This window comes from Emys orbicularis, chromosome 13 (assembly GCF_028017835.1).
Source record: "Emys orbicularis isolate rEmyOrb1 chromosome 13, rEmyOrb1.hap1, whole genome shotgun sequence".
NCBI lineage: Eukaryota > Metazoa > Chordata > Testudines > Emydidae > Emys > Emys orbicularis.
Window position 1 is genome coordinate 28,322,613 of NC_088695.1, and position 22,845 is coordinate 28,345,457.

General features: G+C 45.9%; 1 protein-coding gene across 1 annotated transcript in view; it reads left to right on the plus strand.

Annotated features, from left to right (window-relative positions):
- CFAP52 (cilia and flagella associated protein 52) overlaps nt 1-22,845 on the plus strand; it is a 30,111-nt gene that overhangs the window by 6,560 nt on the left and 706 nt on the right. Inside the window, exons 5-13 of the mRNA XM_065415902.1 lie at nt 3,456-3,555; nt 3,900-4,016; nt 13,631-13,731; nt 14,958-15,128; nt 18,223-18,371; nt 19,051-19,196; nt 21,273-21,424; nt 21,886-21,988; nt 22,285-22,396. Coding sequence (XP_065271974.1) covers nt 3,456-3,555; nt 3,900-4,016; nt 13,631-13,731; nt 14,958-15,128; nt 18,223-18,371; nt 19,051-19,196; nt 21,273-21,424; nt 21,886-21,988; nt 22,285-22,396 — 1,151 coding nt within the window. The remainder of the gene's footprint in view (nt 1-3,455; nt 3,556-3,899; nt 4,017-13,630; nt 13,732-14,957; nt 15,129-18,222; nt 18,372-19,050; nt 19,197-21,272; nt 21,425-21,885; nt 21,989-22,284; nt 22,397-22,845) is intronic.

The window sequence follows — 22,845 nt, forward strand, 5'->3', positions numbered from 1 at the left end:
GTAGCCGATAGTAGAGAACTGTTGGGGGGGGGGGAAACCCACAAAGCTATTTCCTTCTACAAAGACTGTTTACCTAGATGGAAGGAAAGTTAAGCAATGTGGAGTGTTAACGTTTTTTCCTATCACTGTCAAGGGGCCTATGAATATCCATCAGCTTGTCCCTTACAGGCATTTCTGCTTGTTCCACACAAAGAGTGTTTTCAAAGCAGTGCGCAGGGAACTGCGTGCATCAGTTCTGTTACTGATGGCAGGGGTTTGTATTCAGCACTCCCCATGCAGCAGGTAAAATATTTGCTTCCTAATGTTTACCCGAGAAGAGCAGTTGATAAATGGCTCTGAACAATGGCATGTTAACGCAGGAGCAGTGACAGCTCAGAGATTGCTGGATTTTTTTCTTTACTGCATATCACAGCCAGTGAGGGTATCACCCCGTACGGTATAAGAGAGCTCTTTGATGCAAAACAGTCATATTTCCACATTTAAATATATTATTACTTGTATATGGCTTGCTTTTTAAAGATGCTGGGGATCTGCAGCTGCCATTGAAATCAATGGGAATTGTGGGTGCTTCTGAAAATGATGGCAATGGCACTCCAAGTGTGCTAGGCAGAACATAGGAAAGAGAAGGTCCCTGCTTGAAGCTCTCTCAGCTTAGATTTAGACCTAGCACTGCAAGTGATAACCAACGAAGGCAGATTGAGGAGATGACGGACTTGCTCGTCAGTCTGTCCACACATCTTGTTGGTTCTGATGGGTTTTTCAATTAGAAATTAGAGTTGGGTTTTTAAAATGTAGTGAGCACTAAATGCTCAGGGAACAAAGCGTGCGAGATGAGGGGGAGATAGTACAGGAGTGGAGTGACATGAAGGGACTCGAGGATAGTGGTCGGATGGGGGGTAGGGAAGAGGTGAGAAAAAGCTGCAATTCCTTTTCAGTGGCACTGTGCTGTTTTATCATTGTAAGCAGGGCCGGCTCCATAGTTTCTGCCGCCCCAAGCAAAAGCAAAAAAAAAAAAAAAAAGCCGCGATCGGGAACTCTAACGCCGCTGCTTCATTCTTCGGCGGCAATTCGGCGGCCGATCCTTCCCTCTGACACGGACTGAGGGACCCGCCGCCGAATTGCCACCGAAGAGCCGGATGTGCCGCCCCCTTCCAGGGGCCGCCCCAAGCACCTGCTTGCTGGGCTGGTGTCTGGAGCCAGCCCTGATTGTAAGTACTTCCAGCTCTGGTTCTACAGCCCCATCCAGCTCTCCGGTTGTACTCTCCACAAGGAGGTCGAAACAGAGAAGCAAACTGCTCACTGTGACATATCTGTAGGCCCTTGTGCTCTCTGCTTGTTACAGTGCCTTGGTGGTAGAACAGTTCTGATTGACATCCTCATTTTTTGTTCAATTATGTAGTGGTCCTATGATCTGATCATAAGATAGTTCATAGACTCCTAGGCCAGAAGGGTCCACTGCGATCATCTGGTCTGACTTACTATATGACGCAGGCCATAGAACTCCCCCCACCCCAATTCCTAGAGCAATATCTTTTAGAAAAACATCCAGTCTTGATTTTAAAATTGCCAGTGATGGAGAATCCACCACAACCCTTGGTAAATTGTTCCAATAATTAATTACCTTCCCTATTAAAAATATACACTTTATTTCCTGTCTGAATTTGTCTAGCTTCAATTTCCAGCCATTGAATTGTGCTCTACTAGCTTGAAAGCCCATTGTCAAATATTTGTTCCCCATGTAGATTCTTATAGTCTGTAATCCTATCGCCCCTTAACCTTCTCTTTGTTAAGCTAAATCGATTGAGTTCCTGGAGTCTATCACTATAAAGCATGTTTTCTAATCCTTTAATCATTCTCATGGCTCTTCTCTGAACCCTCTCCAATTTATCAACAACCTTTTTGATTTGTGGACACTAGAACAGGAGACAGTATTCCAGCAGCGGTTGCACTAGTGCCAAACACAGAGATAAAATAACTTCTCTGCTTCTACTTGAGAGTCCCCTGTTTATGCATCCCAGGATCACAATAGCCCTTTTGGCCACGCGAGCTCCTGTTCATCTGATTATCCACCACCCTGCCCAAATCTTTTTCAGAGTTCCTGCTTCCCTGTAGGTATGGCCTCCATTCTTTGTTCCTAGGTGTAACTCACACACCTTCTGGGTATGGTGTTCTGTACCATCTAGTGCAGGGGTTCTCAAACTGGGGGTCGGGACCCCTTAGGGGGTCGCGAGGTTATTACATGGGGGGTCGCGAGCTGCCAGCCTCCACCCCAAACCCCCGTTCGCCTCCAGCATTTATAGTGGTGTTAAATATATAAAAAAGTGTTTTTAATTTATAAGGGGGGGTCGCACTCAGAGGCTTCCTATGTGAAAGGGGTCACCAATACAAAAGTTAGAACTACTGATCTAGTGGCACTGAGGCCACTTAGCGAGTTAAAATGAGTCTGCTCTACGACCTTAGCTAACAGGCTGTTGGCTTTTAGCTCATGCTGTAGAGGCTCATGCACTAAGCTTCAGAGGTCCCAGGTTCAAGCCCACCTGCTGACGACTGGGGTCTGTCAGCGTAACATATACATTTACATGTAACCGTATTAAAACACACATTGGTTGTTTGTGCCCAGCTTACCAAGCAATCTAGATTGCTCAGTGTAAGTGACCTATCCTCTTCTTTATTTACCACTGCCCCAATTTTTGTGTCATCTGCAAACTTTATCAGTGGTGATTTTAAGTTTTTTTCCAGGTCATTGATAAAAATGTTAAATAGCGTAGGGCCAGGAACCAATTCCTGTGGGACCCCACTAGAAACAGACTTGCTCAATGATGATTCCCCATAGAAGGAATGATGCAGGAGTCCTGTGCAAAAAGTAGTATGTTTGCATGTAATTAAAGACCGTATCATAATGCATCAGCACAAAAGGACTGAATTAAGGTTCATGGGCATCTTTCATTCTGGCATTTCCTAACTTTTGAGTGTTTGAGTTTTCAACTTGAATGTTCTTTTAATGTAGTTTTTTATGGGTAATAAATAATATGGTGGCTCCTGTGTTGCTAGTGAAGTTACAGTACTAGAAAATAGTCTTGGATGCCCTGGATAGTCCCTTTCCTGTTCTTCTCAGAAATAACCTGAGCCATCAGGGCCCCACAGTGCATGTCTCTCTGAGTAATGGCAGGTGTCTAGGTCGTTACATGTTCCCGAAGAGCATAGTTTATACTTCTACCAGATAAGTCAACATGGGTGTAAGTGGTGCAGTAGAAGTTACCAAGAACCTACCTTATAAAAAGGACAGGTTCCTTTTTTGCCTCTCTAAAATTGTACTTTTTTCCTTTCTATATTAAGAAGATGAGGGATCCCAGACAGAACATACTAAATGTCCTTTTTGAACACTGCTGTATTAGAAGGTCTCAGAGACTCCTGCATATATAAATTTGATTATGATGTGTGTTCTTGTGCTACAGTGGGACTATTCGAGTATGGGAACTAGATCTACCAAATCGGAAAATCCGGCCAACAGAATGCCAAACAGGGTCACTGAAAAGAGTAATCACATGTATTATGGTAAGTATTCTTCTGTGGAAACTATATATCTAAGCAGACTTATGGGTGATCAAGACTATTTGTAATAATGTAGCAGGCTGTGTCCTGTAGCATTTTTCTCTTGGGAATCCCTTTTCTGCTTATGAATGTTAACAAGATTTAGTTAGGAAAATGTCTTAACTTTCAACAGAGCTCTGGAACATTTTGTGAGTGTTTGAACATAAACTTTACCCACATCATCCCAAATAAAATCTGGACAATATGCTGAAGTAAAGCCACTCATACACCACAATCATGGGCATGGAATAAATGTCTAGATAGATAGATGACCTGATCTTGATCTCCTTATTTAAACCTTCCCTCAGATGGCAGAAGATGATAGTTACTTCTATGTTGGCACTTCCAGTGGTGATATCCTGAAACTGAATATGAAAAGCAAACTAATGAGTGACTATGGACCCGTGAAGGAGAAGTTCAGCCTGGTGAGTGGAATCCCTCTGGGGTTGTTTCTAAGTAACTTTTGCTAACCCCAACTTCTCATGTAGCTTTTCTCCTGCCTCCCATTCTCCTCCTCTCTTTGTTAGTAACTGACATGGGGGCACTTTCCCCTCCTTCTAAGAGAACCTCCCTGAAGCCGATTCAGAAACTAATCCCAGTTCTGTGCCATTAGTTCCTTTTGAATGGTGTAGTTGACCCTGAGCCCAAAGACTGAGTTCACTGGCTCAGCTTTGTTCAGCTTCATCTGGCCCAGCATCTGCTCTCTCCCTGTGTATTCCAGAAGCTGGGTTTTATCCATAGCTCTTGTGCCATCATGCAGATTCTCTTATCAGTTTCAATATAAAATGAAGGAATTATAAAGACGGAGTAAGGTCAGATGCTCTTGATTTTGCCATTGCAGATTACAAGCACCAAAGGAGTTCCATTTCACAAAGAAAGGAGAAGTCAGTTTTGGCAGATATTTCCTCCTCTGTGCTTAGCTCACATGTACTTCCTTTAACCAAGGACTATAGTAATATTGGATAGGACCTAAGAAGTAGGGATAACCAGATTACATAACAATTGCTGAATAGGTTGGATGTTGGGCAATGTTTGACATCTGAATTCAGCCAAATAATTTTCGGTGGGAGTGGGTCTTCAGCATACTTCCCCTGATATGATGTTAGCAGCAGCACTCTGCCTGTCCTGCTAACTGGCAAAATTGGGGGAAAGAGAGGAAAATAACTCTCCCACAAGCACGGTGTCCCCATCCCCACACCTCTCCCCTGGCCTAATAGGGAAAAGGAGAGACTATATCCCTTGTCCTCATCAGATAGAACAAGCACATTCTTTTATCCACTCAGTTTCTAGCAACCTCCCGGAAGTGGAGGTAGAAGACCACCTTTCTCTGCCCTCAGAAATCAGCTCCGGATTACTGTGTGGTGGGAGGAGACTCCAGGGATAATGGGGAGGAACTATTCTAGAGAAGAGTGCTGTAGAAAATGTCTATCAGTAAATGGTGAAATGGGAACAGAGGCTGGCTTAAATCTTCTCCACTCACTTCCGTTGCCAGGATGGGGCAGGACCCTGTTGGGGGCGGGTATGATGTAATAGGGCTAGTAGTGCTGCCTGCTATAGAGGTTGCCCAACATTTCCCAGCATAAGACCTTGTTTTCAGTGACTTATAATTTGCCAAGCTTTAACCATTTGGGCTGAAATTTTCCATGCTGCATTTCATCTGCCTCACATTGAATTTTTTTTTGGAAAATTTCAGCCAAAATGGTTCAGCTGTTTCCGGGAACAAAGCTGTGGGAAACTATGTTGTTTTGCCCAGGTTAAAAAATTCTAGTGATCTTTTTTTCAAATGCTTTAGCGCCCCCATGCTATGGAGCAGGTACTTGAAATTTGGTAGGTGTGTGACCTTTGTATCAGGGATTTGCCTTTTGCTGTTCCCATGAAAATCTGCCCAAATTCGTCCAATTTATAAGCCTTTGAAAAATCACACTTCACACATGCTCAGTAGAGACTTGCTAGATCTTAACAGCTAAAATCTTGGAAGATTCCTTCCTCACTGAGCATGTTTGAGCTTCTCACAGCTCCCAGTGCTGACTGGAGTGCACATGCACCATTCCTACAGAGCAACTGAGCATGCTCCAGCCCAGGACAACAGGGGCTCCCAGGGACTTTTCATGTAATGGCTGCTCCCTGTTTCTGCAGGCTGGGGTGGGGCTGGACATTGGACCTGAGAGCAGGAGCCTGGCTCTTCTGTGCTGTCAGTGTACTTGGGGCAGTATAAACGGTGTGCCACCATGCACAGTGCTGCCTAGTGGTCAGGCAGGGGTTTCTGCCCCCCCCCCCCCCCTGCACTGGGGAAGTAGGGGCTGGGCCTTTGAATAATCACGGTCTGCTCCCATAGGCCTCTCATCTTAGGTGAAGGCCCCTGGTGTTGTGCTATTTGCTGGGTGGGGTAGGGGAGCCCAGATCCATCCACTCCACCGAGCTCCAGTCCAGGGCCCAGCAGTGGGTGGCTCTAATCAACCTCTTGGGGTATCAGTCCACAGCACTCCCTGGACCACTTCCTACCCCAGCCCCCACTGATTGTCCCAGGGTGAAGCCCTTCTCTTGAGTCTCTGACCTGCACACCCAGTCACTGTGCTCTTTTGTAGGTTCTCCTCTGGCCTGTGTAGTGCGGCCGCAGGCAAGGTGCCTCTGGGGCAATACTTCGACGCTCAGGGCGACCATCTGCTCCCCTCCACTGCCTGCCTCCTTCTGAGCTGCTCTTCTCCCTTTTTAAAGCCCTGCCTGCAGCTTGTGCAGGCCCTGTAGGTGCTGCTGCCTGGGCCACATCTGGCCCACAGGACCGTCCTGCCCTGCCCTTGAGCTCCTGGCTAGGGAGGCTAGCCCCCGGCCCCTCCCCTGCTTTCCCCCCTCCCCTGCAGCCTCAGCTCGCCGTGCCGCCAGCGCTCTGGGCAGTGGGACTGCGAGCTGCTGCCGGGCAGCACAGCGGCATGGCTGGCTCTAGCCGGGCAGCGCAGCTGTCAGTCCTACTGCTCTGAGCGGCATGGTAAGGGGGCGGGGAGCGGGGGGGTTGGATAAGGGGCAGAGGTCCCGGGGGGGGGGGGCAGTCAGGGGACAGGGAGCAGGGGGAGATTGAATGGGGCGGAGGTTCGGGGGGGCGGTCAGGGGATGGGGAACGGGGGGGTTGGATAGGCGTGGGAGTCCCGGGGGGCCTGTCGGGGTGGGGATGTAGATAGGGGTCGGGGCAATCAGGGGACAGGGAGCAGGGGGGGTTGGATGGGGGTGGGGTCCCAGGAGGCGGCGGTCAGGGGACAAGGAGCAGGAGGGTTGGATGGGTCAGGGGTTCTGAGGGGGGCAGTCAGGGGGCGGGAAGTGGGAGGGGGCAGGGGCCAGGCTGTTTGGGGAGGCACAGCCTTCCTTACCCGGCCCTCCATACGGTTTCAGAACCCCGATGTGGCCCTCAGGCCAAAAAGTTTGCCCACCTCTGGACTAGGAGCTGGAGAGAGACTGGGACTTGGAGCCAGTGACAGAAATAATATCTATGAAACCCACTGGCAAAGTGCATGTCTCATCCCACTCTAGTGCTGGTCCATATAGCGGATGAGAACCTACTACTGCTATCAGTTACTGCTAAAGCAATCACTCACTTCAATTGCAGCTGTAAGTGTTCAGCACTTCTGCAAATCAGACCCCAGGGTTTCAAGTCAGGACCCAGAAAATGATGAACACACAATCAGTGACTACCTCTGTAAAGTTTGGTTTCAAAGACTTACCTAGCATCACACAGGGACTCCGTGGCAAACGCAGGAACAGAATTCAGTTCCCCAGGGCAGCATTCAAATGCCTTAAACATGAAACCATCCTTTATCTTCCTGCCTCATTCATTACATGACTTCCAGATTCTGCAACAAATGAGGCAGGGGTCCTTCAGACAACAGCCTGGTTTACTACACACCCTGATTCATCCCCAGAACAGGTCAATCCTGTGCAAAAAATAGTCCGGATGGGAGATTTATGCTAAACATGAACACTCTGGCTAGAACAGTTGTTCTTGGATTCTCTTTATTCATATCTATAAAAGACTTTTTATTGCTTCTCAGCGTATGCCCAATGGAGAGTGTAACATCGAAGGAATTCAAGCTCTTCCTTAAATCTCTCTTGCAGAAGTGTAAATGTATTTCTCTGTTGTGTCAGAATCCCTGAAATTCAGCAAGCAGCAAGAGAAGGTATGCAGATGAAAGTATTATCTGCACTACTGCTCTGGGTGCTGAGGCCGTGCTGTCCCTGAGGGAAGCAAACCTTGTGGTTAGAGAGAAAATGAGTGAGCAGCAAGGACTGTAACAAAAATCCAACAGCAAAACTGGCAGAGGAAGCCATTAGGGGAAAATTTTCCAAACTCTGCCTGAGCTGCTTCTGCAGAATAGGTGTGTACAGCTGCTACATGCGCAAACTCTGCATTTGCTTGTGCAGAATTGGAAGTTACATGCACAGAACCTGCATATTTTGTGACTGCAATTTGGGTGCCAAGAGGTAACAGTTGAATTCTTTATGTGCAGTTTAGGTTTATTAGGTCTCCGTTTTGGTACCTGAAAGACAAAGTTGTTTAGTATTGTGTCTAGTAGGATGATAAAAGTAGTTACGGACAGGTGGCTAGGCAGTGCATTGCCTTGTGGTGATTCAAGTTCTGATCCTGAATTCTCTGGAACAATACACTTAGTCCATTTAGCTCAAGTAGCAATGGCCTGTATTTTTGGAGCTGCAGAAGCAGAGTTCTGGGACTGGCTCTAAAAGCATGTGGTCTGCAATGAAAAGGCAATTGCTTCTCCATAGTAAAGGTTGCAGTTAGAGTTCCCCGGTAAAGCTGATCTTGACACCACCTTATAACAGCCCCCTCCTCAAAAAATAAAGTGAGAGAAGTCCTCATGCTTTGGCTTTTGTAGGGTTAAGTCTCACTGACAGCTAGATTCTCTCTTGAATAAATTAAGTACTCTTTGCAATTATGATACATAAATGCCTTCTTTTCTAAATATGAGCTAAGTTACAAATATTGCTTTATATCCCTCTATCTTTATATCTGTATCTTTATACCCCTCTATCCCTCTATCTTTATATCCCTCTATCTGCCCAGTATGGACCATAGGTAGATTTTTCACTGGCTCATGTAAAATTTCAAGGTCAGGAACAGTAAAATGTTTAAGAAATTATTATTTTAATTTTAGACTTGCTTCTCTGGCTTTGAAACTGTCAGAGAAAAGAGCTCCAATGGAGAGAGAATATAAACTATAGTCTGTGATGGGTGTTTTTGACTTTTATCATTTTCCTGTGTGAGTTCATTCAAGAGCGTAGTGATTGTCTGGTTTCACCCACATAGTTGGTGGTGCATTTAGTGCACTGGATGAGGTACATCATATGTTGTGGTAGGCATTTGTAGGATCCATGGATCTTGAAAAGTGTGTTGTGTGTGTGTGGGCGGGTATTGATCAATGTAGCAGTGGAGATATGTCTGCAGATTTTGCTTTTGTTGTTCTGGCAGGGTCTGGTGCTGCTTTGATTTGAGCTGGTGTGTTCTGGTCTGTGGGGAGCTTGCTTCTGATGATGCGCTTGGAGAGGCTGGGGGATTGTTTGAAGGCCAGAAGTGGGGTTCAGGAAAGATTTCAGAGTGGAGTCCTTGAGCATAAGTTGTAGTTATTTGATGATACCCCATATGGGTTCCAGTGTGGGGTGGTAGGTGACAATTAGGTATTTGCAGTCAGGGGGGTGTTATTTCTGTATTGAAGCAGGTTCTCTTGGGGTATTTGAGTGGCCCATTCCATGATGTGATCTATTTCTCTGGTGGAGTGTCCTTGTTTGGTGAAGGCGATTAATTCGCTACTCTACCTTGAATGGTCCCTTATAATGCGTGCTAAGTACTTATGCCAAACAATCTGTTCCACCTGGCATTTTTCTGTGTCGCTGGGAGTACCTTTCCCAGACCTGAAGAAGAACTCTGTGTGTCTGGAAAGCTTGTCCCTCTAACCAACAGAAGTTGGTCCAATAAAAGATATTACCTCACTCACCTTGTCTCTCTCATATCCTGGGACCAACACGACTACAACTGCACTACTTATTAAGTAGGCAGTGTAAGGATAGTCAGGTCCTTCATTGTTCATCTCTTGGTATTTAAGTGCTTGGGTTTTATAAGCCATGATAGTAAAGTGCATTGCTTTCACTTGGCAACTTGTTTTTGAAACCAAGCTTTTCTTTATGGCATTTTTAAAAAAAAGGGTTTTCTGTAAAGACAGTAAATACTGGACCTGTAAACACTACATTAATTTTTATTCATATTTGCTCGAGGAATTGCAAGCTGGTTGCTCAGGTGTAAAGTGGGATGAGTGACTTGCAAATACCTTTCTCAAAATTCCTGGAGTGTTTATATTGTAAAAAATCTTTAAACAACTTGAAGATGAAGAGCAGGAGTTCACGGTGCGGCAAAGAAGCCTGGAAGAGATGAGAATGGGACAAGGGAGAAAGTATCCTTATGGGGAAATAGGCATGCTTGAGTTGGTTTGAGATTTGTCTCTGTAATTACTGAACTTCAAGACAGCGGTTTCTTAGGAGACTGTGTTTCATCTACAAAAGGCAGGATATAAAACAGTATTAATTGCATCCTTAATGTGAATTGCTTGGTGTTGTGAATTACAAGTGTAAATTATAAAACTGTCGGTTTACTTGGGGTAGTTGAAAGAACAGTCTTGACAGAAAAGAAGTTTGTTTACAAAAGCAGGGTTGAAATCAGACTGATGATGACACATCTAACCATATGTGTTCTGACCAGTTGAAGGCCCTTGATTTTCACAGTTTGTGATATCTGTTTCAATCCCAAATTAGGGAAATTAAACAGGATACCTAGAAAAATTAAAGCAGTATTGGGAGTGCCATAAAAACACAAATTTATTAGCAGGTAGTTGAGAGCTGTAATTATGTAAATTCTATCGTTGTTTATTTGATTTGTAATTCCACCACCTTCCATAACCCTAAACCCATTGGGTGTTTGAAATGGGAAGACTTTTATAGAAAGACACTGCAAAGCAATAGATCAAAAGCAAAGTTGATGGGTATCTGATAGTAGGACTCATAAAGAGCTGCTGACACCTCATAGAAAACTTGAAAAAACATTCTGTTTAGAACAGTTCTATTTCTAGATCATATTTTCTGTGTTTGTTTTCTTTGTTCTCATCATTTTCCTGAGGCTAGTTAAATGAAAACAGGCTTCCTTCCTACTGTTTTTCTGTACTTGGTAAAAACGGCCTTTGTGTATGACATAATTTCCTACAATTACTCATGATGTCAGAGAATCATGATGTCAAGAGACAGATAAGTTAGTGGAGCAGATGGAAATAAAAAGAGAAAAAATGCAAAGAGGATAAAAATAGAAAAATGTAAATAGAAGCGAAGACCCTTTTTCATGCAGATATGCTTGATAGGTTTATTTTCTGAACGGATGAGTAATACAGCTAATCTGACATATGCAGTACCTCTATAGAGAATATTTTTTTAAATTATTCCATGAAACATAAGCAAGACTTTAAAATTAATACAGTTGATTCCACTCAATTGGACAAGTGGACCAAAGCAGTCTTCCCAAACTCAACCTACTTTCTCTATGAATTGTACTATCATTCAGTCTATACTGTCTGGATGCTCTTAAAGATCCCCTCCTGGACCTGAACAGTTCAAATACCCTTTCTATTTTCCTCTCTGGCTTGGCCTCCCCTCATAACCCTCATAGAACCTTGATCGTTTCAGCTCAAAGGACCTGTAAACTTGCTGTCTGTGGCCATACTGCCCTGAATGTGTCTGATCCTGGAAGCTAACCGGGGTTGGGCCTGATTAATGTGTATAGAGGAGCTGGTCTGGGAATACCAGTATTGTAGGCTCAGACACAATACATTATACAATATTGCCAAGCTCATGTGTTCAAAAACCATGAAATTGACTTAAAAATTAGACAGTTTCAAAAAATGTTGGGTTCTTTTTATTTGCCTTCTGGGTTTTGACCTTTGAGAGTTCACATTTTCATGCTTTTTTTCCACAACTGCTAGTGTTAGAATTGTACAATTTTTTAAAATGAAAGTTGAGGTTCTCACATAATCCCATGACTCCAGGAGCTGGGGCTTTGAGGAAAAACACCAAATATTGTAAATATTGATAATATCATAAGGACTGGTAGATACATGCTTTATGCTAAGTGATTCAGTGAAACTCTGTAAAGGAGAGAAGGCAGAGAGAGACGGGAGGATATTGGCATTAACTGGTTTCTGCGGTAAGCATCCAGAAACGTGGTTGCACAAAACACAGCCACCGTAATACCACTTATAGGAGCTCTGAGTTGAAGTGCTCCTAACTGACACATGCACTACATCCCTCTACGCAACAGTCGGAGACATGCGTAAGGAAAAGCAGCGAGTGAGAGGTAAAGAGGGCTCTGGGAACTAAACTGAATCCTGTAAGTCAGAGAATGCCAGGAATTGTAACAGCTGAAGATACTGCAGTATGGGCACTGTCCCGTTGGAGCTGGGAGACACCAGCCCACAATGGAGCTGACGTGCTGGGAGCACACTGTTTGCTTAGCAATAGAATTTAGCTCACAGTCCAGATTTTTGACAGCAAAAGAATGACCTCATTTAATAATGAGTCAGATCCTGACATCTTCACTCAGTTTTTTACTCCCTCTTTAGTGAGGTGAAAACTCTCACTAAAGTCAGTGGGGGATGTGTCTGAGGATGGACATCAGGATTTGGACCAGTACTAGTATTTTGCCTCTCTACGGCACCTTATTTCAGAGGATCTTGGAGATCTTTAGACTCAGCGTCATAGCCCAGATTACTCGCATTTGACAAGCAGGAAAACTGAGGCACAGAGAGCTGGTCTGCCTTCTCTATGGACATACGGAAAATCTGTGCCAGAGCTGGATACAGAACTGATTTCTTGACTCCCAGTCTGGTGCTTTGACCAGTAGACCAGTGGTCCCCAACCTTTTTCGTCCGGCGGGCGCCGGATGACGAGCCACTGAGGACCGTGGCCGGCGGACAAATCAGCGGCATTTCGGCGGCGACGCCTCTGGATGACGCTGCTTGTCGGTGGCATTTCGGCAGATGCTCATCCGCCGGACAGTATGCGGGCGCACATTGATGCCCCGGCGGGCGCCATGGCGCCCACGGGCACCGCATTGGGGACCCCTGCAGTAGACAATGCTTCCTTTCTCTGACAGAGCAGTAGGTTCTTCTGTTGTCCTACCCCGTGTTAGGAGGTGTCGGACCCCTCTATTGAAATGCTGACTGCTTCCAGAGGGCTCTCAGTGATAGGAAGAGCTTGTTAATCCCACCCTCAATACAGGGAGGTGGGAGTGGTTCTCTGGAGCAGTGAGAAGTAGGGTATGGGACAGAGAGGTTGTGCAGAAAACCCGAGGCTGAGTTACACTGAGGGTATGTCTACACTGCAAAGTTGTCGACAAAACTTTTATCTTTCACGGGCTTAAAAAAGTTGTTCCCCCACCCCCACCCCCGCGAAAGACAAAAGTTTTGCCAATGCAAGTAGCAGTGTGAACAAAGCTAATGCCGCTCTCGGGGCTGGAAGTATTTTGTCGGCAAAAGTGCCAACAAAGAGCGTTCACACACGCTGACTTTTAGCGACAAAACTGTGTCGACACAGCCTTGTTGCTAAAAGCTGCATGGTGTAGACAAGCCCTGTGTTTCTTCAACGCCAATGAAAGAATCACCCGTGGCAGGATGCATGTATTCTGTGCTAGAATGGTTATCCCTGGGTGTGCACGCTCAATCCTAGACCCTTTGTATAGGATTAATGCTGTCATTACTTTCTTGCTCTTCTTTAAAGTTTGTATGCTAGCTGTTCATGTACCTGTGGCTGATAAACGTTGTCTCCCTTTTCATTTTGGAAGGACTGCTTTTTAGCAGTGGAGCAATACTAATAAAGCAGCGCGTGAACAACATAAGCACCACCACAGGGAGCATGACAAAGACTCTGTCTGCGCTCTTCTGCATGGCAGCACCAGTAAAGAGACTCTGCTTCGCTACAATAGTTTGTTAATCCTGTTTTCTCATAGGGGGTCACAGCTTTGCTTTTGCTGAAGACAGGAGATTTAGTAGTCAGCACCGGAGGAGGGATTGTAGCTCTCTGTAAAGGATCAAACTACAAACCAATCAAGTGAGTTTGTAGATCAAAGCAGCAGGAGGGTGAGTGGTGTTTCCACAGAGTGGCAACATAACAGGGCAGTAGTGTTCACTTTCAATGGCACACACTAACTTCCAGTGCTGATGGTTTTTTAGTTAATGATTAAGAGAGAAATCTCAATATATCAGTTTTCCAAACACAAATAGACACTGTCAAAACGGACAGCATTTATCTTGCAGAATGAAATAGTGACCGATTGAAACATGCTGCATGTTTTTATTGATTCATTTACAAAAGTTTGTGCCAATGATCGTTGTTAATTTTAAATGACCACAGTTAGTTCTAAAGGCTTGGTCTCAGATCCTAAACTGATCCAAAATTGACATAGCTCCATTAAGTCAACGAATTATGTCGATTTCACCAGCTGGGGGTCTGCACCCTTGAAATCTTTTAAAAAGGGGTTGTAAGCAGATACTGGATACTACAGGGGTTTTGCCACTAGCTATGTAGACAAGTGTATCAAAACTGTGTGCCTGAGTACTTGCAAAGCATTCCAGTGTGCATGGAAAACAGAGCTATGGGCAGGTTCCCACAAGCAATCTAGGTGTGCACTTTTGATAACGTAGTCATATGTGATTTAAACTATTCCCCAAACATTGAATTCAGAATTGCCTGGAATACTCTTGGGGTTATGCTAATTAAGTGCACTTCTAATAAGAAAGTAAACAAGGGCGTGTTTACACATGACCCCTGGTCTAACAGAGTGTGTGTGTGTGTATATATGTTTTCTCAATCCCTGCCAGATTTGGGATTGTCTACATGTGGAAGCTATTGTGAAATAAACTAGTATGTGAATGTAAAGTGGAATAGGTATTCCGCACTAACTCCCCATGTGGATGCTCTTATTCTACACTGAGTGCTTTTGTGTGCGTTAGCTCAATCCACTTCCAAAGTGTATGTTAAGTGCAGAATAAGGTGGTCCACACAGACAGCTAATGCAAAATATTCTGCCATAGCTATTACAGTTATTTTCCCATGTAGACAATCCCTAAGACACCAAGGATCGCATGAAGTGCAAACAAACATGGCAGAGAATGGCATGTTGGACTTGACAATGTTTCTGCCTCTTGATATCATGACCTAATGTGGCAGGAAGGTAAAGCAGCAGAGGCCAAACACAAAACAAGGGTGGGGAGGAGAGAGAGAGGCAAGAAAAATCAAGGTCCACATCAGTGCAAATTTCTGCTTTGTCTTAACAGGAAAATTCAAGTCCAAGGTGGCGTCACTTCCCTCACCCTCAGAGGTCAAGGTCACCAGTTCTTTGTAGGAACAGAAGAGTCCCAGATTTATCGCCTTAACTACAATGACTTTAAAGAGGAGCTCATTACCACCTGTCATAACGAAGCCATCCATGACATCATTTTTCCATCGTTAGTATGACTGGAAGGGAGCATTTTTGTTCTTGAAAAAGATGGGGTGGGGGAGCAAGCTGTAGATTTGACAAAGATATCTGTACAGCACCTTCTATGCAGAAGGTTTCCAAAGTCTCACTGATTTACATATACCACATATACCACCACTGAAATGCAGCCCCATCTGGTGTGGTAGTCAGCAGCAGTTCAGCTTGAGGAAGTGAAAAATAAGTTCTCCAACTGAATCTACATGGAGAATTTTAAGTAGGCAGACTGTAATTATGCAAATTGGAATGTGTAACACTGATCTTAACACCCCTACTCTTGGGGAAAGTGCTTTGAAATCCCTGGTCTATTCAGGCCCTGACTAATGTGAAACTTGAAATTTCATGTGCCGTTCAATGTTTCTTGCATTTACTGAGTTGAATAGGGTCTATACTTGCAGACATGGCTGCATTCCTGCTCTCTGATCCAGTGCCTAGAACAGGTTTCAGAGGGGTAGCCATGTTAGTCTGTATCAGTAAAAACAACAAGGAGTTCTTGTGGCACCTTAGAGACTAACACATTTATTTAGGCATAAGCTTTCGTGGGCTATAATCCACTTCATGCCTAGAACGTCATCTAATATTGACTAGCACTGCTGTCAAAACAGACTTTGGGTGTATCAACATCACTTGTAATTGTGTGTTTAACAATATGGCATGTTATATTAAATTCAGGACTCATGATGCATGGTGCTAACTTCACAGATGTGCCTTCTGTTCACATTCATCTCATGAACAGACAGGAAAATTCCTCTTTGCTGTGAATATTAGGATCATGACATTTCATAAAAGTGATAGCTCAGTCACTCGCTCTGCAAATGGAGGGTGGCATTTGATCCGGAGGGAGGTTTTGAGTTTTGGCATGCTACTGTTGTGACATGAAGTGCCAAGTCCTATTGAGTTACAGCAAAATGTATAGCGTATAAAACAGAAATGCAAGAGGCCCTCCAACCCCTCATTTTACCCCAGTGTACAGACCTGCACATCCAGGGCCGTCTCTAGCCATTTTGGTGCCCTATGCACCCCCCCCCCCAGCCTCCTTGGGGGGGGGGGGGGTTTGCTGGCCCCAGGCCTCCGCGGGGGGGGGGGGGAGCAGGCTTGGGGGACAGGGGGGAAGCTGCCCCCCAGCACTCACCTGCAGAGCGGAGCGGGTTGGGGCTGGGTCGCTCCATTTCCTGCCACCCTGTGATTGCAGGGTGGGCCCGACCCCGCATTCACGGGGCGGCAGGAAGAGGAGTGACCCTGCCCCAGCCTGCTCCGCTCTGCTCCCCTAGCTCCCAGCCTTGGGATTTGGGGGCAGTGGGGAACAGAGCGGGCTGGGACCGGGTCGCTCTTACCACCGCCGGTGAATGCAGGCCCGACCCCGCTGCAGTCTTCAGGGGAGTGGGGTGGGGCTGTGGCCAGGTCGCTCCACTTACCATCCTCAAGGGAAGGGCTGGGCTGGGGTGGAGCAGGAGCGGGAAGAGGCGGGGCTGAGGCAGAGCAGGGATGGGAAGAGGCGGGGGCCATGGGGAAGAGGTGGAACAGGGGTTGGAGCAGCACGCAGCTGCGTAGCGCACCAGGAAATGTGCCCCTTTGTTTTGGTGATCTGGATATCCCTCTCTACCCAAACAAGGGTGACTGCCACCAGCACGGGTCTAAGAACTCTTGTGACTTGCCCTCACTGAGATGGAGAGCAGTTCCCTTCCCCACCCCAACAGCGTCTATAAACATTAAGATCCAGCAGACTCTCAAATATAACTTCTCCCTCTTTTGGAATATAATGAGGCTTCTGACTGCTCATCAGGTAGAAAGGAAAATATGTAAATTCTTAAACACAACTAAAATCTTTATACGTTATTTTCACTTTCCAGATAAATTGAGCAGGTTTTGTTCTGTGAAGCTAAAAATGTGAAGGCTCGTGCCTCATTGTGAGATACATTTCAGCAGACTTTTGCAGCCTTGTCTAATTCTCCCAACAGTGTTCCTGGCCCATTGGGGGGGGGGGGGTAAGAAATACATCCTGACAACAAGGAGCCTGTCACTGACACCTGATGTTAGTCCTGGGGAATCAACAAACCTTTCTTTTATCCAGCCCTCTTAATTTGGAAGCACTCGTATTCTAACGTTTCTTATAGTATCTATGTAGCCAAACTTATTGTAAAGCTTAGGGTTGCAAATTTACACACATGCAACCCAGGAAATGAACCTGTCAGTTCTTGTATCAATATTCTCTGCACGCTGCCTATTGAGGTATACATTTAACACCCTAACTAATGAAACTGTATTGTATGCAAAATGTAAGTTGCTGTTGACAGAGAAATGTAACTTTTTCATTTCCAGACATTTAGTGTTCAAATGCACAATCTAACATTTGTGTTGCGGTAATACAAGGCAGATCTTCATCTAGTGTTATTGGTCATAGCTTCATTGACTTCAGTGACAATTTACGTCTGCCAATGGTCCATGTGTTTAATTTTCCATTTCCTCTTTGTTTGTTTAGGTTTTTTGGGAAGGAGAAAAAGGAAAACTTCCAGCTGCAGCATTTTAGAGCTGCAAAAGTGTGTTTTATGCAAGCTATGGGTCTAAAATTTGACCATTCTGTAGATACTCAACATACGTAGCTATGACACTACATGATTGTATTGTGCAAGGAATACTTAACAAAAAACGATGCCAGTACAAACCCCACTGTTTTTTCTATTTGTAGGGCTGGCTGTGCACAACATCTGAAGTTTCATCCAGCTTTTTTTTTAGTATATGGGGGCCAAAAAAAGTCATACATTCTATTTTAAAGCAAAAACCCTTGAAATTCAACTGTGGGGCTTACTTTAAACTTCCCATAAAATCATCTTTGAGGTAAGAGCAGGCTTGGAAAGTTTCACCCCAAAAGGTGAACTTGTCAGAAAGTTAGGAGTAAAAAATGAAAATGGTCCTTCCGCCTTAACTGTGGTGTCCCCTACTGGGAAGGCTACAGTTGAACATTAGTAACGTCAAATAGCGAAGCAATGGAGGGGGAGTTGAGATTTAATGAAGGAAACTGTTCCCCAACACTGGCCTTCAGTAGCCTGCTTCTCTGCCTTCCCTAGGGGAACCTCTGACTTGTTTGCCACCTGCTCCAAGAATGACATCAGAGTGTGGCACACCCCAGAAAACAAGGAGCTCTTACGAATCACGATCCCCAATATGACCTGCCATGCTATAGACTTCATGAGGGACGGCAAGAGCATTATTTCAGGTAATGATTGGCAAGCTCCGTGTTTAGATTCAGTCTCAAATTGCTGCCCGCTTTTAAGGAAGTAGGCTCTAATAGAATGGGGGAGGACCAAAGCCTGGAATTGTTTCAACTAATTGCAGTGACCAAAAGGTTTCTGTTTATGATCAGCCCAGTAAACCCTGCTCCACAGCTGCCAATCCCCAGGCACCATGGAAATGGTGTGTGAAGAGGGAAGGATTTGGGGAGCATACATGAGGGTGTAAACTCCGGCACATTATGGCGTCCAGGTTCACGTTGTTCCCATCACACTGTCATGGGTTGGGGCTGAGGTGGGGCAGGGGTGTGGTGCATCTTTACATATATCCCCTAGCCATTGCCTTCTGCTGCATGGTAGCAGTGGAGCTACAGCAGTCCCCCTGTTGAGAGTGACCGTGCTCACTTCCATCATCACCAAAACATTCTTCCCTAGGTAGAAACCTAGAGGGAGTGAAGTCTTCCCCTGCGGGCTGGGACTATGGCTCTGTGTTCATAGACTCAGCAGTGGGTTTTACATACATGCTGATAGCTAATAGGGACATCAGTGTGAAGGAGTTTTTTTTTTTTTAAAAGAAGGGGGAGATCGGGGAGGGGCATAGGGAGGAGAATAATAATAATATAAAGGAAGTGACCTTCTGGGTGATCTGTTTCCATATTGCATCAGCTTGGAATGATGGGAAAATCCGTGCCTTCACACCAGAGACCGGCCGACTCATGTATGTGATTGACCACGCCCATAGCATGGGCGTGACAGCCATCGCTGCAACAAGTGATTGTAAAAGGATCATCAGTGGAGGAGGTGAAGGGCAGGTAATATGCGCCTAAAATCTCTCAGGGCTGACTTGTGCTGTTGCCATTCTAACTAGTAACCATCTAGGCAGAACCTGAGCATCATCTTTGCTTGGCTCACTTAAGCACAAGACTCAGTTCCAAAATGTTAGTGTCTGCTGTAAGTAAATCTTCCCACTTGCTCATAGTGTGACATGGAGCCGTACCTTCTGATTACTCCTGGCATGCCAGCCGTAGTAAATCCTTCCAATGCTGAACATGCCTCTTAATCCCATTTGTCAGTCTGTCTGTCATCTATATTTGGTTCATCTGCACCAGTCATTGTTTGCAAGCCTGTCTTGAATACAGATTTTCCTTCTAACCCAGCTTTGCCAGTGTCACGGACTCACAGATCGTGGCCCTGTGCGGTCTGTGGGGGGTGCCCCTTTCAGTGAGACAGCCCTTCTCGGGGGTCCACTCTCTCTCGGGGTTGGCCCCTCCACCTCCTGGAACCGCACCTCTCTGAGCCTTAGCACATCTGTCTCTGCTGTGGGCCCCCTCAGGGAGTCCACTCGCTCTGGACCCCCGGGCCTCCACCCCCCGAAGGGGATGATGCAACCCTGTTCTCTAGACCGGAATGACTCTCAGCCAGTGTAAAACAGGAGGGTTCATTGAGCGTTGAACACAGGAAACTCTCTGACCCTGAGGCCTGGCCTCCCTCAGCACTGCATATCCCAGTCTCCCTGCATCCAGGTGGGCTCTGCCTGCCCCCCTTCTCCAGCCCAGGGCCCCCCTGCTTCCCAGCTGGGCATCTGCTATCACAGGCCCCAGGCCCTGCCTCTGTCCATTGTCTTCTTTCCAGGTAAACAGGGTCATCTGGGCCTCCTCTCCTCTCCGCCCTCCTCTGGCTGGAACTGGCTGGTTAGGTCATGGGGTCCTCTCCTCGCAGCCCATTGTCCTCCCACTGGCCAGAACCGGCTGCGACTCCTGAGCTGGGCCTCCGGGTCATCAGGTCACCAGTCGCTGGGGTGTCCCTCCTCCAGGTCATCGGCTGGAGTCCCAAGTTCCCGCTCCGGTCCTCTGTAACAACAAACTCCCTCTCCCCTCACCTCGTTAAACCAGTAACACCCAGGGACACTGAGTCCCACTCCCTCTGCATGCAAACCATTGGAAAACCATGAAAAGATAAGAAAACCCCCCACTTTGTCATATCCAGTCCCAGTCCTCACCTACTTAACATGTTCAGATTGATCTGTGCAGTGCAGGTTCATTTCGTCCTCCTCCTTTTCTTTCTCCCAACTCCAAAGCCCAGGGCAAAAAGTCCCGTTTATGTGGCTCCTCAAGCTGTAGGTAACATCCTAAATTCCTGGGACTCTTATTGGATGCAGTGTTTTTGTAGCCGTGTTGATCCCAGGATATTAGGGAGACAAGGTGGGGGAGGTAGTATTTTGGGACTCTTATTGCCAGTCTAAGTTGCGGAGTCAAACAGCTGAGGTCGCTGTGTTTCGCGGTAGAAGAACAGTTCTCCCATTGAAATGCAGTCAAAAGAATAGGTATAGTCTGACTTGTAATAGAAGAGATTATTTTTAGTGGTATGTTTTCACAATAGGAATATTGCCTGGTGTTCTGAAAGCAGCGGAAATCAAGGTTATAATTATAATCTATAGCTCTGCAACCTAGACTGGCAACAAGAGTGACCAAAGCTGTGTTAGAAGGAAAATCTGTACTGAAGACAGGGCCTGATCCTGCATCCTTTTATCTGTACATTTGAGGCTAAATTAATCTCTGTTGTGGCTCCATGAGTGGTGAACTTGACTTTAAATCTACATTTTAATTCTGTTAAGGCCAAATCCTTGTGAAAATGAAGTAGACCAGAGTTTAGCCATAGACCTCAATGGGAGCAGGAGTTGGTCCTGAGTTCAGGGATCTGTATTTCTGCCCTCACTCATCCCCAGAGAAATGGAAGCAGTGCAAGAAATGCAGCATCTCACTCAGCTCCATGTGCTGGAGATGCCATCAAATGCTGCAGGAGAAACCCTGAGCTCAGGAATCCCTTTTGGTTCCACGTTAGCTCAGTAAGGAGCATGCATTACAAAGGTGTTTGTGGCTGGTTTGCAGGTGAGGGTGTGGGAAATTGGTCAGAACACTCGCAAACTGGAGGAAGTTCTGAAGGAGCACATATCCGCTGTGTCTTGCATCAAGATTAAGAAGAACAACCGGGAGTGTGTCACAGCCAGCATCGATGGAACGTGCATCATCTGGGATATTGTGTAAGGAGATTATTCCTCCTCGGCAATAGAGCACTTCTCAGCTAGGCCATGGCTCTGACCTTGCCAGTTTTGGGGTATGGGGTGTGTTTGTAAAGCTCTCGGCAGAGCCACCCCACACACAGGGTACCCTGGGCAGCCAAGGTTCCCCTGAGCATGGTGTCCAGAAATGAAAGATTTTGCTACTATGATACCAGTCCCTGCTTTATAAAGCCTTTTGTGAGGCAGCCAAGGAGGCGCAGCTTGGGAGAACAGACAGCATGGATAGCCTGTAGGAGGGTGTTCCCCTGATCAAATGAGTTCCACATTATCTGTACCTCATGAAACCCTATCCCCAGACCAGTATGTGATGGAGTGTCACCTGCGGAAGATGCCTCACACCCACAGTAGGTAAAGCTGTCTTAGGAAGAGAGAGATGAGTTTTGATAAACTCTGACTCAGGCTGTTTTGGGGGTATTTTTCAGACGTTTTATGAGGAATCAGATGATCCTGGCCAACACCTTGTTCCAGTGTGTGTGTTACCATCCAGAGGAGTACCAGATAATCACCAGTGGAACAGACAGAAAGGTAAGCACAACTTTAGGAAGTCAGCTTGAAGTAGCTCAGAACCTCAAGGGGCAGGACAGCAAGTCTTGTCACTGTTAGGGATTTCAGCTTCCAATCCGATCATGCCAGGCCTTTATCAAGCCAGTGTGGGCTTTCCCATGATAGAAAGGCGGTTGTTATATGGGAGAGAATTGGGCACTTCAGTAACGTACGATTTAGGTTCATCACTGTCCAGGTTAACACTATCCTCCAGAAGCAAAGGAAATCTTCACACCAGTGCTGTACAAGTGATCTCTCATTTCTGATCTTGTTTCTAGATTGGATACTGGGAAGTATTTGATGGTTCTGCAATCAGAAATTTGGAAGGCTCCCTGACTGGCTCCATCAATGGGATGGATATTACATCAGATGGGACTTACTTTGTTACAGGCAAGTAGGATGGGGGGGGGGGGGAACAATGGAAAAGAACCCCCAGGGAAGCAGAGGAAAAGTCAGCACCAGGAGAGGCAAAAAAATAATGCAAAGGACCTCAGAGGGGTTAGGAAAGTGGGCAAGAAAGAACAAAATGAGATCCTGCTAATATGTGAAGAGGAAAAGAAAAGGAATCACTGAAGGGAAATACTATGGGCTTGATCCTGCAACACGCTGAGCACCTTCAGCTCCCACTGAAATCATTCGGAGATGAGGGCACTCAGCACTTCCCAGGATCAGGTCCTTAAAAACTAGTCTGTCATGGAGAAAGTATGGAGTTATTTTCAGCCGTGGTGAAACACCATTGAATTCAGTGGAGTTGCACTAGGGATGAGTTTGATCCTTGGTCTTTCATGGCTTGTAGGAGCATCCATTCTCCAGAAACCTGGAAATCTCTCTGGTAATGT